The sequence below is a fragment of the Crotalus tigris genome, unplaced genomic scaffold (genome assembly GCF_016545835.1).
Source record: "Crotalus tigris isolate CLP2741 ecotype Arizona unplaced genomic scaffold, ASM1654583v1 scf7180000018239.1010054, whole genome shotgun sequence".
Taxonomy (NCBI): Eukaryota; Metazoa; Chordata; class Lepidosauria; order Squamata; family Viperidae; genus Crotalus; species Crotalus tigris.
The window spans coordinates 778,967-795,452 of record NW_024096901.1 but is presented as its reverse complement, the minus strand read 5'-3'; the positions used below and the strand labels follow the sequence as shown (position 1 = coordinate 795,452).

Genomic DNA, 16,486 nt, shown 5'->3' with positions numbered 1-16,486 from the left:
CTTCCCAGACAAGGCATACAAATGCTTTTCCATGTGTTCATCCCATGGCATGGCTGTTGTGTTATAAAGCAAGGACTGTGTATTATTAAGCAATGGCTGGGGGGAGGGAAAAAAAGGAGCCTGGTAGTACCTTTTCCAACTAACAAGGTTTATTAAAGTATGGACGCTAGATTCCTGACTTTTATTGAACTCATCTGACAGTGGTTTGATGGATGGAGATCCTCAGTCATCCAGGTCATGGTTGTCCCAAAGGTGCTTTTTCACAAGGCAATTGGACTTTCTTTTTTCTCTTTGAAGACGTTTCAAAGAAGCTTCTTCAGCTCTGACTGGATCCTTCCATTCCCCACCATCCAGTCAGAGCTGAAGAAGCTTCTTGGATGAGAAGCAAAACATCTTCAAAGAGAAAAAAGAAAATCCAATTGCCTTGTGAAAAAGCATCCTTGGGACAAATGCAACAGAGGTATCTCTGGAAAGGACTAGGTCTATGTCCTGGCCATTTTCTTGGACCAGAATGGGACAACTCACTGCAGCCAACTCGCTACGGCCAATTTGCTGCGGCCAACTCACCACATGGGACAATTCGCTGTGGGACAATTCAACAATTCAATTTAAGTATTTAAAATAATTTTAAAAATATTTTAATTTTTGCCATTCACATTTCATTTTGTCCCTGCTTTGGCATCCTTTCTTTAATGATTCTATCCCACTATTTCTTCAATATTAGTATTAACTCTTGTCCTGTAGCAAGTTGTCCCACAATGTCTAGCCATTAAGAGTTGTCCCGTGGCAACTTTGCCGGAGTAAGATGTCATAGACCCTTCTTGGACAGTAGGTGGTAATTCAGCTAGTACCATTCTACAATATTGTACTTTACTATAAAGGCAGCCACCTGTGATTGCTGCAGAGTAACCACCTTGCCATTATTGACCAAATTGTCTTGCCTGCTCCATTCAATTGTACACTATTGCAGTTTAACTGCACTATCTCGGAATGGAAAGCAGTGCTGTAGAGTTCTTGCCTTTCGTCACACTACTGTTTGAATGTTCCCAGTCAGACACAAGATCCTCTTGAGCCAAGTCAGTGCTTGCTGCTGTCCACATACCCTCAGCACCTGTTCCTGCCATCATGTTACATTCTAGATGAGCATCACCCTGCCCCTTTTGCTAGAGTTCTGTAATTGATTACAACTAACATCAAACTAGCTATAGAGAAGGGAGAGAAGAAGCAAATATGTGGCTAGCAAGGAGGAAGTAGGGAAGGAAGGAAATCCAGTAGCGGAGACGGAAGGCAAACAAGGCTACCAAGGCCCCTGTAAAAACTAAAGAAGTCCTGGTTTGCAGATTCCCAAAGTTATGTTGGTGACTCAGGCAGCATACAAAATCTACTGTATATAATAAAAAGTACCGTATTTTCCAGCGTATAAGACGACTCGACGTATAAGATGACCCCTGACTTCGGAGCCAATTTGCATGCTTAGAAAGTCATCTTATACGCCAGAAAATATGGTATATTAATATTACTAAGGTACAATGTCCAACAAACTGCTTAAACAATCCTGTTATTTTATATAACAGCACTAGCAAATGTGAAGCACCATATGATTTGGGGGCTCCAAAGAGGAACTTCATACAAAGTACAGCAACTGATTTGAATTAACTTTTTTTCCCCATACAAAAAAAAAGTGTTCTACATGTTAGATGCCTCCAACTCCAGCCAGCAAGTGTCTAATAAATTGCACAGAGATACAAAACTGAACATGAAGAAGTACCTCCTTAATTCATTCATGACTTTGAATGCCTTTCCCGTGTGACAAGAGTTGATGGTCACTGTCCGCTGATCCTTATCTCCATCTGCCTCAGGTGGTTGGGGCCACCTCTTGATGCTAAAGACAAGAAAGAAAAGCAAATAAACATTCCCTTTTAATTTACAAGATAAAATACCACCTAAAAATTTAACATGAAATCGTTAATCTCATTGGTTGTCACATATTGTAAGTGATCACAAATGTTTAGCTTATACAGTACAACCAGCTGTCTCTACTGTGGCTGCCTAGTATAACTGGAATCCTATTTTAATATCACAAGTAGGCCAAAGCGAATGCTTTTGATGTAACTATGTGAAATATGTGCTCAGAACACATGCACAAATTCTTTGCTTAATCAATACAAGCATTTGTGGATAGCATACATGAGGTTTTAAAAAGAAGTATGCATATGTATGTGTAATTTTTTTTAAAGTATTCACATGGAAAGTAATGTGTCTAACCCTCTGACTCTTAGATTTACTAAGAATAAGGTAATGCAGGCAGATCAGTTTTTCTGTCTAAATCTTCCTGAGGAAAATGCAGTTATCATCCTTTTTGGTAAATACAATACGTCATCCGGATTAAAAAGTAGAAAGTCAGAGTCATTGGAATTACAACTGATCTATTTATTGAACCTGAAAAAAAAGACACTATTAGGAAATGTTTTTGTTTTCTCCCATGAAATACCCACATCCAGTGTTTGAAACCACTCACAGGCTCACAAATCTGAAAGGCAATACAGTTAACAACAATCACTCTGTAGCCACAAACTGAAGTAAAATATTCAGTACTTCATTCACAGATATAAAAAAGCAGTCCATACATTTTCTCCCAATATTTTAGTGCACTCTCAAGGTCAAATGGAGAGGACTAGTGGCATGAATGTACTACCTAATTCAAAAGCATCTGTTAATAGCTCTAAAGCAAGGCCATTTCTACTTACACTCTGGCCAGAAACAAACACAGGATCTTGCCAAACCAGTTCCATCAAAACAAAACAAAAAAACACATTCACTCACAGCGCTGGCGATTTCAGCTCTAGGTAAACACTCCCTGAAAAGACAAAAGGCTAATTGAACCAGTCCCTAGAGATGCTGCCACATGACCCTGGGGAAGCAGCAAACCTATCCACATGGCATTCTCACAAATCCAGCTTTCACTTTTAAACTGGGCCCTCAGCCACCATCAATAAAGACTAAGAACTGGGAAGACTGGGTGATTTTGCTTATGTATGCAAGGTACTGGAACCCTTCCTGCTGCTCCTCTGGGATTTTTAAGGAAAGAAACTGCTCCTTGCCCTCATTCCTATCCAGCCTACCTTTCAGACACATTTTCATGTTAGCTCTCCAATCTTCCCTGGAAATAATCCACTGGTTGACTCCCTCTTCTAATACAGCTAGTCCTCAACGTACGACCACAATTAAGCCCAAAATTTCTGTTGCTCAATGAAACATTCCTTAAGTGAATTTTGCCCCCTTTTACGACTTTTATTGCCACACTTGTTAAGCGAGTCACTGCAATTATTATTAACATGTTAAGTGAATCTGGCTTCCCCGTTGACTTTGGTTGTAAAAAGGTCGCAAAAGGGGATTACATGGCCCTACAACTAGGATGAATATGAGCCAGTTGCCAAGCACCCAAATTTTGATCACATGACATCACATTGAGCCGAGGTGGCGCAGCAGTTAGAGTGCAGTACTGCAGGCCACTTTAGCTGACTGTGTTCAGCAGGTCAGTGGTTCAAATCTCACCGGCTCAAGGTTGACTCAGCCTTCCATCCTTTCGGGGTAGGTAAAATAAGGACCCAGATTGTTGGGGGCAATGTAAATATATATATACATTGCTTACTGGTGTACACCGCTTAGAGAGTGCTTGCACTTAAAGCGGTATATAAGTCTCATAAATAAATAAATAAATGACCACGGGGATGCAACGGTTGTAAGTATGAAAGTCAGGAGTCACTTTTTTTCAATGCCTTTGTAACTTTGAACTGTCACTAAATGAACTGTTGTAAGTTGAGGACTACCTGTATTCAATTCCCCCTATCTCCAAAGAAAATCAGGCATTCCCTTCAAGGCTTCTCCTTAACAGGAGAAAAGAGTCTGGCATTCAGGTAACTTCTACAGCATCTTCCAAACCTCGCCCTTCACCCTTCCTAGGCTTGTACAACGTACTAGCACAGGCTACCAGGCAAAATGTCCCACAATGGGGCTTTCTTCAATGGATGGGGGGAAAAGCAATCAAGATATATACTTTGGCTGGTGGGACTAGAATGATAATCTTGGATTGGAGAAAAAAGAGATGGCAACAATGGCAAATAAAAGTGATGGTTACTAGGACTTCCGGTTTGCCATCGCGGCCACCGCAGCCACTGGAAGGCAAGCTCCATCTTCCGCGTTCGGTTTTGCTCTGCTGGGAGACCCTAGAAAGAATCGAGAGTCACCCTGTAGGGGCGACAAGAAAGGAGGGGAGCCCCGTTTGATTGCAGGAGGGCGGTAGCCCTTCTGCTCAATCCACGGCAGCCCTCCAAACTGGTGGACAAAAGACCAGCCAAAGAAATATGGCTTGTCACTAGGCTGCAGACAGCCAAAGTCAAACTTACCACCAGGCACTTCTAAAGCAGTGCGGATGAGACTGGGTGAGATCTGAACCTCTCTTCAATCCTAAGTATTTTCTTTTCCTGTAAAAGCTGCCCAAAGTATCTTCCCCCTGTGAGGAGAGAGGGAAGGGAACGTATATCCCACCCTCTAAGAATAGCGACAACTGACTATCCAGGGGAGTTAAAACACTGAAAGAATAACCTTAATCTAACTGGATTTATATGCTTCTAAAATTTGGGGACCAAAAGATTTCTTATCTTTACTGAAGACTTTGGTTTTTATTTACAAAAAGGAATTAAATTGGGAAAAGGATTATAAAAATTTTGGACTTAAAAAACCTTAAACGGCATTGGTGACATCTTGTGGCCAAATTTGATATTACAACTTGTTATTGTCTAAAGGAGACTTGGCTTGAAGCCCAGACTACAGACAAGACTTTTTCAACCTTGACAAATATCAGCTGTGAGAAGCTCAGCTGTGTTCTATACTCAGTTATAAAATTATTTTCATTCTCTGTCTTTAAAGCCCTCAATTTAACACACCATTAAGAGAATATGAATGAAGACTAGAAACAGATTCTTTTTATGTTGAAAGCAATACATGAAACCATTCTTTCAGCTTGTGATGAAATAAGATGCTACAGAAAAGAACAAGATGTCAGCCTAGATATATGAACCCAAATTTTGATTACAATTAAAGAATCAACTACGCAAAAGATAATAGAAAAAGTGGAACAATTAAATACTATGATAGAGGATTCAACTGACAAACAAATACAGTCAATGGAAAATCCAGAAAAGAGACTGATAACACTGAAAATGAAAAAGACTTTGTATATAAACCAGAAGAAACTTGAGGAGCAAGAAAAAGAACAGACCGAAGAGAAGACAAACATATCAGAACAACTATGGGGATCTGGAATAATAGAGAGATGATTCGCTAGCCCAGGGGTAGGCAACCCAAAACACTCAAAGAGCCACTTGGGCCCGTTTCCCACCAAAAACAAAACACCGGGAGCCGCAAAACCCTTTTGATATCTAAAATGAAGATAACACTGCATATATCCTTTTTTACCTTTATTATAGGTGTTTGTGCGCGCATGTGTGTGTGTGTGTATGTATGTATGTGTATACACACACACACACACACATTAAAAATAAAAGTAAAAATATGACTCTTGGGAATATCCATACTATTAAAACAATGATCACCAAGAGAATGCTTTAAGAGAATAAAATTACATACACACAAAGGTTAAAAAAAGGATATATGCAGTGTTATCTTCATTTTAGATGTCAAAAGGGTCTCTCTCTCTCTGTCTCTCTCCATCCCTCCCTCTCTATCTGCCCTTGGTCTGCCACTCCTCTTCCCACTCTCTCTCTCTCCCTCCCTCCCTCCCTCTCTCTTTCTCTCTCTCTCCCTCCCTCTCTCTTTCTCTCTCTCTCTTTCTTCCCCCCCTCCTATCTGCTGCTCACCTGGCAAGCTTCAAGCTGTTGTCCAACAAGCTCAGGGGTAAGCAACCTCATCTCTTTTATGACTCATGGACTTCAACTCCCAGAATTCCTGAGTCAGCCTAGCTGGGCTAGCTAGCTCTCTCCTGCCCATCCTGCTTCCTGCTTCCTGCAGAGACGCAGCAAAGGGAGGAGCTCCGCCCAGTAAGCTTTTCAGCTCCTCGGAGAACACTGTGAGTGCACTCTCTTTTACACACACACACACAGAGAGAGAGAGAGAGAGAGAGAGAGAGAGACACACACACACACACACACACACACACAGAGAGAGAGAGAGAGAGAGAGAGAGAGAGAGAGAGAGAAGCGCAATTGCCTCTCTCTGTCTCTGTCTCTCTCTGCAAAGGCAGAGGAGGCTGGGAACCACAGGGGAAGGCTCAAAGAGCCGCATGCGGCTCCGGAGCCGCAGGTTGCCGACCTGTGCGCTAGCCCTTCCAAAAAAATGGTGACTGGATGGTCTCTTTTATTTCAATATATATAACAACAGAGGGAGATCTATTTGATGACTTAAAACAGACATGTCAAACTCGCGACATCATGTGACATCACGTGCTGTATCGGAGCTTTTTTCCCATTGTTGGCAATGGGGTGGGCGTGGTTTGCTGGTGCTGCATCCGGCCCGTGGGACAGCAGTTTGACACTGACATGGAAGGTGAGCTGGCAAAGAAAGAAAACTAGAATAAAGCTGAAGAAAATTGGGGTTTTGATTTATTAGAGAAGATTACTAATTAAAATAGAATATACTCAAATAGACAAGGTATGTATTTTTAATACTAGATTTTGTTATGAATTGAGATAAAGAAAATTTTGGTCACTTAAAACTTGGAAGTATAAATATTAAAAGTTAAACTTGAATATTGATGGGAAATTAAAAATTGGGGAAAACAAATAAATAGGATATTGATTGTCTATAAAGATTGAATATAAAAGTAATTAAGATATATATAAGCTAAAAATGTTGATAAATGTAATAAACATGTTTTTACTTAGTTGATATAATAAGAAATGTATTAGCTTAAATATGAGACAGTAGATATTAAGGGAAAAAGAAACGAAATATTTGATGTGGTAGTTTAGGATTTGTACTAAAGATTTTTGTATGTTATTGAATTATCGATTAACCCAGCCACCACGCTGCTTTTTAAATACTTAAATGTAAAATTAGAAAATCAATAAAATATTACAAAAAAAGAGTGATGGTTACTAGAGGGAAAAAGGAAGTGCAGCTGGACATTCAGGCCCTTAGAAAATAGGCATTGATATATTTGTTTGCTTGTTTGTTTATTTCCCATCTTTATTATTTTTATAAGTAATTCAAGGTGGCAAAATTACCTAATATTCCTTCCTCTTCTTATTTTTCCCACAACAACCCTGTGAAGTGGATTGGGCTGAGACAGTGACTGGCCTAAGGTCATCCTGCCAATTTTTCACGCCTAAGGCAGGACTAGAACTCACAGCCCTGTGGCTTCTAGGCCAGCACTTTAACCAGTAGATCAATCTGGGTCTTATTTGCTGGTGAGCCAACACCAATAACAAAAGCAGACAAGATGTTCAAAGCAGATTATCAGAGCTGAGTGCGAAATTTCAATCACAGCTATTGACCTGAAAGCAACTGATTCACAGGACCTAAGCATGAGAAGAAATGGGATATATTTCAGTAGGGCCTAACCAAGCTGGCTCAGGAATTCTGGGAGTTGAAGTCCACGAGTCATAAAAGAGCTAAGGTTGCCTACCCCTGGCCTAACCCATAAAACATTTTGAACATTTTGCTTGTTGTGGAAGAAAAGTGGGGAAAATGTTACCACTTAGCCAAGAGGTAGAAAAACAGCTCTTTTCCCCACATTTGTGTTTTGAAAGCTTTAAAGTTACATTTATGTGCTTTCAGGTTATTTATAGCACTTTCCTGAAAGGCAAGTAAAACACCTTTCTAATTAGATCAAAAGTTTTAGTAAAGCTAACATATAAAGCCTTTTTCTTCCAACTGATCTCCCTAACAGGTTTGCTCATTACAGGTAGTCCTCGGCTTCCATAGTTCATTTAGTGACTGTTCAAAGTTACAATAGCACTGAAAAAAATGTCTTCTGATTGTTTTTCACACTTATGACCGTTGCAACATCCTCATGGTCACATGATCAAAATTCAGACATTTGGCAACCGGCATTTAATTAGGGGTCCTGGGGTCCTGTGGTCTCATTTTGCAACCTTCTGACAAGCAGAAGTCAATGGGGAAGTCAGATTCACTTAACAACCATGTTACTAACTTAACAACTGTGGTGATTCACTTAACAACTGTGGCAAGAAAAGTCAAAACACGGGGCAAAACTTAATAACTTGTCTTGCTTAGCAACAGAAACTTGGGACTCAATTGTAGTCGTAAGTCAAGGACTACCTGCAATTAATTGTGACCATTTCAATGCTAGGAACTTAGATTCAGTTTAAATGATGCAAATTTAAACATATTTTAAAAGTGTGCTGCTTTGTCCATAACAAACCCAACAGCTTCCATCCTGGGCCAAGAATAAAATGCAAGAGAACTGAACAGATGAACTAATTGGAAGGAAGCAAATGAGGATGAGTTCTAAAATAAGAAATGCCAAGTACAATATGAACATTATATTTTTAATTTTTGGAACACTAACTGAGAAGCAATTTGTTCTACCCTGGATAGAAACATATTTTCTAAGCCCATAATTCTCATAATTCCCTATCAGACTGTAGCCCCTAATGAGTAAAAAGGAAATGATTTATAGAGTATACTCATTTCCTAGCAAAGCAATTTTTTTTTTTGGTGGGATTCAAATTCGTAGATTCCACCCAAACCTTGACCTTATGTCCACAATCTACACAGCAGGAATCCACAACATACAAAAATAAGACGAAAACACAAAAAGAAACAATGGAAAAAATAAATTATGCTTTACTATTTATAATCTCAGGAATAGAGACAGCCCTAATGTATATACTGCCGAGATCATAATAGATGCTCAACTCCATTACCGACTGCAGAAACAATTCACTTTTTCATCCCAAGGCTTATTTGAAGCAATGCTACAAAGGGTATTAAAATAGAAATATGCCTCTTTGGAGTAGAAGCATTTAATCTCAATCAATCTGCAGCTCACAAACACTACTGAAATGCAACTAGAAAATATTGAAAATTGGCAATGTGGTGGTCCATCATTTGAATATTATTCCAATATTTTAAGATTTAAGCTTCAACTGTTGAAAAACAAGAACCAAGATTCCATACACCATATAAAAAGTTGGGGGGGGGGGAATCAGCCTCACACTCTTTTATGATATACTCCATCATAACATGATGTAAGCAGAAAAATACTAACTAAAAGAATAGCTCATGACTGCCACAAAATAGTTGCCAATCCTTGCCGTATCCTATAGCAGCAGTCAGACATTTTTCTGCTACCAAGTACCAATCCTCCTATAACCCAATTTTAAAATAGTCCAGATCTTCCAGGATTCTGACAATCTCATCGCCTCAAAGGCACCTAGACTTAATTAGGATTAATTTTTTTCTCAATATGTTTTAGGAAAATGTAAAAATGATAGCAACAAGTAAATCAAAATACTGCTCATGTGAATTTCAAATAAAAGTAAAACAAAGAACCAAAACACTTTAAATACCTTTCTAACAATGCATTCAAGGCTCACAGCAAGAAATGAAGTAGAATAAAACCATAACTTGAATTAAAAAATATAGCTAGTGTACCAAAACCACTGCTGATTTAGAAATGGATTTAAAAAGCAAGAAGCATTCAGTTCCCAAACTCAGAAATAAATAATATAATGAACTCATAGAAAGAAACTAAAAGCCTGTTAAACACCAAAAACATACTCTTACCTGAAAAAGCGTATTTTACTGATAACTAATAACCTTTTGAAAATAAACAGACAACTCTATTTATACCAATCCACCAAGCAAAAGACTTTATCCATTGTTTGAATAGTATTACAGACTAAAATTTGGACAAAATTCCGATGTAGTATTTTTCTCCCTCTCCTTTCACATGTGCTTCTGAAGAACTTGAAAAGTTTCTTCGTATTGTAAAACAGCTCTAATAGAAATATCATCTTACAACAATTTTTCAGATATCCTCCTCCTGAACAAACTAACATGACTAAAAGACAATGGAAAACATATGTTTTTTGGAGATATCATAATATAGGATGACAATAAACATATCCCAGACAGCAGATAGTCATAGACTGGAATGCTTTAGCAAACAAATCCTAACAATCAAAGGAAATTAACAATTATGAGTACTCTGCTGTGTTATTTGGATATGTAGAAAAAGCAGTATGTGCTTATTCTATCAGGAGGTGCTTTGCATTCTCTAAAGAGATTCTTCCAATAGGCTAGGTCCTAAATCAGTGGTTCTCAACCTGTGGGTCGGGACCCCATTTGGGGTCGAACGACCATTTCACGGGGGTCGCCAAACAACGCAATCCGCCATTTTTCCCCTTTTCCTTAGCTGTGCTACTCCCTTTTATTCTATTGGCTTTTGAAAGCCAATAGAATAGACTCTCTTGAATAGAGTCTAATTCTATTGGCTTTCAAAAGCCAATAGGAATTGTCAGGATTGTCTCTGCCCTGCTGGGCCCGCCAAAAGTCCCATTCTGCAAACAGTGCTGCACCAATTGAGTAGTCCTTGACTTACGACTGGTTGAGTAGTCCTTGACTTACGACCGGTTGGGGGTCACGGCATTAAAAAGGTTGAGAACCACTGTCCTAAATCTTGCTAAAATCATAGAAATAATTTATAAATGATAAATTACATTATATTAATGACTTTGCTTTTAATAAGAATATATAACTGATTAACTGGATAATTCAGTAAATCATTTGCTAATCAAGAAACAGAAAAGATTGTTAGGGAAAACTGATTGCAAAACAAAACAAAAAGCTATTAGAAAGGTAGATTAAAAGTTGAGAGAAGACATTATTTTTTTAAAATATCTGAATCGGAAGGACTTTCATCCAGTGCTACTTTACCACTCTCAGCTGCTGAACAAAAGGCAGATCTAACAAATAAATTTAAAATTACATTAAATAGTTTAAAAAATGTTTTCATTACAAATAAGGAGACTATGGTAGTTGCCTCTTTTTCCTGCATTCACTAATTGTGATAATATATTATTAATTACCAGAAAAGGAGAAATCTCAGCTTTAGGCACCGGTCAGTTTTCCAAATTGCTAGAAGCAAAATTAACTAGCTTTCGACACTGAAAAGCAGGGAACCTGCCAATATTTTTGGCAACATTAAAATATACCTTGGACTACAAAATGCATAATCAACAAAAAATCCATTTCAATGAAGGGTAGAATCCATGTGTGCATAGCTATTAAACACATTCCGAGGATAGCATATGTGTTAAAACAATCTACATGCCGTGCATAACTTCTACTGGAATAAACCATGTACAGAGACACTCCACTGGAATGTCAGTTCAGAGTAACATGAAATGGTGGTAGAAGCCAACGAGGATCACCCTTCTACAAGCTTAGGATTCTTGCCATGAACTGATTAAATGTAGATTTATATCTATATCATATATCTATAATGGAAACTGTTCCCCTCCAGAATGAGAGCAGCATAGCGGCATACATGTCTATTTACTAAAAAAAGAGTTATGCGTAACGGGCAAGGAAGAAAAAAAACAGATAAATTAAACAAAAGTGTGTTCTTCCTTCTCTAACCAAGCTTCTTTCAGCTCCTCCAAAACATTTTAGAAAAACATCCATTTGGAATTACCTAAATGCTGTAGAAGTAGCTTCACTAAAAGTGGCTTCACTTCTCAAGTGGTAAATATACTGAGGCCATATAAGACACTCAGAACAAGATGCATTAATAATGTGATAGTACAGAGTTGTTAATGTGGGAAATAAAAAAAAACAACCTCACCCACCCTGGTCATCCTGGAAGAAAGCAATGGCAAGCCATTCCCTATCTTGCCATGACAACTGCATGGATAATCAAGCTATGTTGAAGAGCAACCTTTTTTTTCTATCCAAATAATGCTTTCTTTATTACAAAATATGCTATTTTAATTTTAAAATGTGAATTCTAGAAGACAAGTCATCCATCTCTACCTGAAGGCTAATATAAGCCTTAATATGAGCCGAGGTGGCGCAGCAGTTAGAGTGCTGTACTGCAAGCTACTTTAGCTGACTGTGTTGAGCAGGTCAGCGGTTCAAATCTCACCGGCTCAAGGTTGACTCAGCCTTCCATCCCTCCGGGGTAGGTAAAATGAGGACCCAGATTGTTGGGGGCAATGTAAATATATATATACATTGCTTACTGGTGTACACCGCTTAGAGAGTGCTTGCACTTAAAGCAGTATATAAGTCTCATAAAATAAATAAATAAATAAATAAATAAATAAATAAATAAATAAAATTAAGTGTAACATGCTACGGTAATTGTTGTCAACAGTCAGTAGAGTAATTGCCAGAACAAGAAAGCAATTCCACCAAAACCAGAAAATCCAGTTGGTGAAGATGAACTGCAGGCTCTTGAGGCAAGGGATTATCATAGTAATTATGTATGTATGTATGTATGTATGTATGTCGTGAAAATGATAAATAAATCCGAACACCTGGATAAAATATAAACAAAAACTGTTTAATCTACAACAGTTTTTGTTTATACTTCATCCCGGTGTTCGGATTTATTTATCATTTTCATTACCCAACTAGGTTAACGCCATCAGTGTATATGAGTAAGGGTTTTTCTGACTGTTTATATAGTTTTACCTTGCCAGTCATAGAAAGGGGCACCCTGATAACGAAACATTTTAATTCCAGATGAGTACGGGATTCGCTGCCCATTTATATACAGTAGCACCAGTTTTGGAGGGGGTAGGTTCAAAGTGCCACCAGCTAGAAAAAAATGAGTGGACAACAATAAGATTCTTCCCCCTCTCCAATTCTCATACCCAAAGTATGGATTTCCTTTCATAGCAGAATCTGACAGGAATCTGTTTTTCAGTTATCAGATTAAAACACAATTATCCTCTATTGTACTTTCAAGGAAATGAATGTTACCATTCTAATGCAAAAGGTTATTTTAATCACTGAAATGAGCAATCCATTTAGTTATTTGAATTTGAAGGGAGAAGTAAATAACTGCTTTTTATTCACGTGCCCATATGCCTATTGTTCCATGTTAATTATGTAATTAGTTAACTATGGTACATCTGTAAAATCACTGCTTGTTCTAAAATACTTAATGTTGGTTTTTATTGATTTATTCGATTTATACCTGCCACTATTTCAACTTTCAGCAGTTAACAAAATCAATAACACAATAAACTTACAATAACAAAATCACAACATAAAATTTAAAATTATAAAATAAAATCAATTATGGAACAAATCGCTGAGATAATTTCTTCCTCCTTAGGATCTCCAAAACAATTTGATTTTTAAAAGCTTAGAGAAAGCCAATATATGTGGTCCATCTTATTTCCAGGGAAGACTATTCCATAAATATAAACACCCTTCCCCACTCAGAAGCAGGATCTGAAATCCTGAACCTGTCATTTCACAAAAGTTTTTAGGGGGTTTAGGCATTGATCGATCTATCTATCTATCTATCTATCTATCTATCTATCTATCTATCTATCTATCTATCTTTGTTCATTTTAATGTTTAATTGTCCTCTAGGAGTGATCTCTCTGGGAAGGCAGTTTTCCTTCTGTATATGAGTGCACACCCTTGAATCAGTTTTGGCTTCTAGCAATTGCCTAAACAAGTCCATGCCATTTTTGGGGAAAGATTTTTTGTAAGTGGCTTGTCGCTGCCTCCTTTCTAGGGCTGAGAGTGAGGGACTACACAAGGTCACCCAGATAGCTTTGCGCCTAAGGCAGGACTAGCACTCAATTTCCCACTCTCTACTCTGGTGCTTTAACCAATATACCCCATTGGCTCTTCTGGTAAGTGGGAATTTTGTGATGGACTACATGTGTTATGACAGCAGTCTCATGAGTACAGGTAATCCTCAACTTAAGACCATAACTGAGCCCAAAATTTCTGTTCTAAACAAGATAGTTGTTAAGTGAGTTGTGCCCCATTTTACCTTCTTGTCATAGTTGTTAAGTGAATGACTGCAGTTGTTCAGTGAATCATGTGGTTGTTAAGCGAATCTGGCTTCTCATTAACTTTGCTTGTCAGAAGCCAGCTGAGAAAGTTACAAATGGTGAGCACATGATCCCGGGACAGTGTAACTAACACAAATACATGCCAGTTGCCAAGTACCTGAATTTTGATCACATGACCAAGGAGATGCTGCAATGCTTGCAAGTGTGAAAACTAGTCACAAGTCACTTTCAGTGCTGTTGTAACTTCAAACTGTCACTAAATGAATGGTTGTAAGTAGCGAACTATCCTAATTACATGCTTTTGAAATTGTTTAAATATTGCCTACTCCACTGTCAAACTATAGATCACAATTTGCCAAATAAACCACAACTGATTGGGTTCTCACACTGTACCTTGTCACAAACTATATCAGTCAAAAGGTTTGCAAAATATACTGCACCCAAAACATTTTTACCCTCCCTTAGTGAACCAGGCCATGGAAAGAGATAAAAAGAGATTGCATTTTACCAACTTCAATAGTTTTGTTCTGCCTTACTGCACAGCGGTCTCTATGTGTTATTTTTTCCTAAACAAGTCCAAGTTAACAATGTAAAAAGGAAGTGCTTGACATATCCTGTTTTTTTCCAAGAGAGGCAAGCTTTGAGTTCGCATTGGATAGTAATCTGTTTCATCAATCTGAATTCTCCCATAGTGAGAAAAAAAACCACTTTTCTAATTTGACTACTGGGAAATAACAATATAACTTCCCATCATATTTCATACATTACATCTTGAGCATTTAATAGCACTGTAATGTAAGTTCCCACAATTGCATACTGACCCAAAAGTTTTAAATGGATCCTTCAGACTCCCTCCAAAGGTGCAACATGATAGGGCACGTTAAATGCAGAGGGAATCATCATAAGAACACTTTCATTAAATTTAATTGTAATTAAACATAAACATAAATTACATCAAATTTAGTCATTGTTCTGGCCCTAGCAACCTTTTAGAGTTAGCTCTGAGTTCATAACTCATGGCCTTGGGCCCAAAACTCATGCCTTCAGGTATAGATTAGTCATCTTTTTATTAGATGTTAATGCTTCTTCATCTGGCATCTTACAAGTCACAGCTAGTGTTGGCTTTGTGTTTCCAATAATATCTTTATAAACACGCTGTACTTTTCTTAGATTTCTCAAAATGTGCAGGTTAAGAAGATCCAAAATAAACATCAAAGAAATGCCAAACATCAAAAAAGTAGAAAAATTACAATGTTTTGGAAGGCATCATTTGGCACACAGCTGGAAACAAGAGTTCAGCTCTTTACTTATGTAATGAATTGCATAATTTACTGTCCTTGAGTAGTGTGCAAAGCAAAAACATTCACTGTGATGCACAGTGTATTTAAGTCATACCTTATGGTTATGGTTAAATATTAGGGAGCCTCCAATGGATGATATGGAAGCTTCTCTTGGAAATCCGTAATAGGAAATTGCTCCCCACTTCGGAGCTACTATTCAGTCAGCAACTACCATGATAAAACTCTTAAAGAACAGCAGCCACTAGCATCCCACACTAAGAAAGCAGATTGTGTGAATCTCCCCAGTGTAGCTGCACAAGAATGTTCCCATAGTAACGGCAAAGGCACCCACTCACACATATTTCCTGCAGCTTGAGATTCATTAAACCCAAACAATTTAACCTTTCACCCTAGGTAATTGCCGTGCCAAGCCACTAAGCAGGCATATATATGTGGATTAAAAAGTGAATTGCAGAACAACAGTGGAAAGAAGGGAGGAGAGAGGGAACAGAGGCAAAAGGGAAAGCCGAATTCATGCACGAATCGGCAGGACTGAATCTAATCACTGCTCTTGTATCTTAATGCCTAGGATGTTCACTCACAGGTCAAACACACCCATACACGTACGCACTCCTCACCTTACCATCTTTCCGACGAGCGTTATTAAAACTCGGAGCACGAAGTTAAAAGCTTTGCCCCACCGAAAAGGAATCGGCTTCCCAATCGGCTACCGCTTTCGAAGGTCTCCTAGAAATTGAGGCTCTCCAGAGGAACGGAAGGAGAGAGGGAGACACTTTCAAAGGGCCACCCGAGACAGGAAGTGTGTGTGCGTGTGTTTGTGTGTGTGTAAGGGGATTTGTAAAACTGATGAAAGAGATTCGCGATGAATGAACCCTTGATTCAAATAAAATTTAAAAAAAAGTCACCCGGGGCAAACGCCACCGCCTCCCCTAAAAAGGGGGAAGATTCACCAGAGCTACCCGTCTCCCAACGAGGGGCGGCGGCGGGGCAACCTCCGCGGCCGCGACCCAGAAAGAGACGCAAATAAACGGCGTCGCTTGCAGGTTACCGCAGCCAACTTTCGGGGGATGCTACCGAATCCGGCTGAGACATCTTCCGCCAGGCTTCCGCGCCCACGCGCCCACCCCTACCGCCCGACGCAAGCAAAAAGGCGCC

At 38.7% G+C, this 16,486-nt stretch overlaps 1 protein-coding gene across 3 annotated transcripts in view; it reads right to left on the bottom strand.

Annotated features, from left to right (window-relative positions):
• Positions 1–16,486, bottom strand: part of KLHL3 (kelch like family member 3) — a 54,966-nt gene that overhangs the window by 35,413 nt on the left and 3,067 nt on the right. The window contains exons 1-2 of one of the 3 annotated variants that reach the window (XM_039349270.1): positions 15,949–16,457; positions 1,769–1,882 (exon numbers count right to left, since the gene is read on the bottom strand). In XM_039349270.1, coding sequence (XP_039205204.1) covers positions 1,769–1,882; positions 15,949–15,956 — 122 coding nt within the window. In that variant the 5' untranslated portion in view covers positions 15,957–16,457. Of the gene's footprint in view, positions 1–1,768; positions 1,883–15,948; positions 16,458–16,486 lie in introns of those variants that run through there. The other 2 variants (XM_039349271.1, XM_039349269.1) reach the window with 2 other exon arrangements.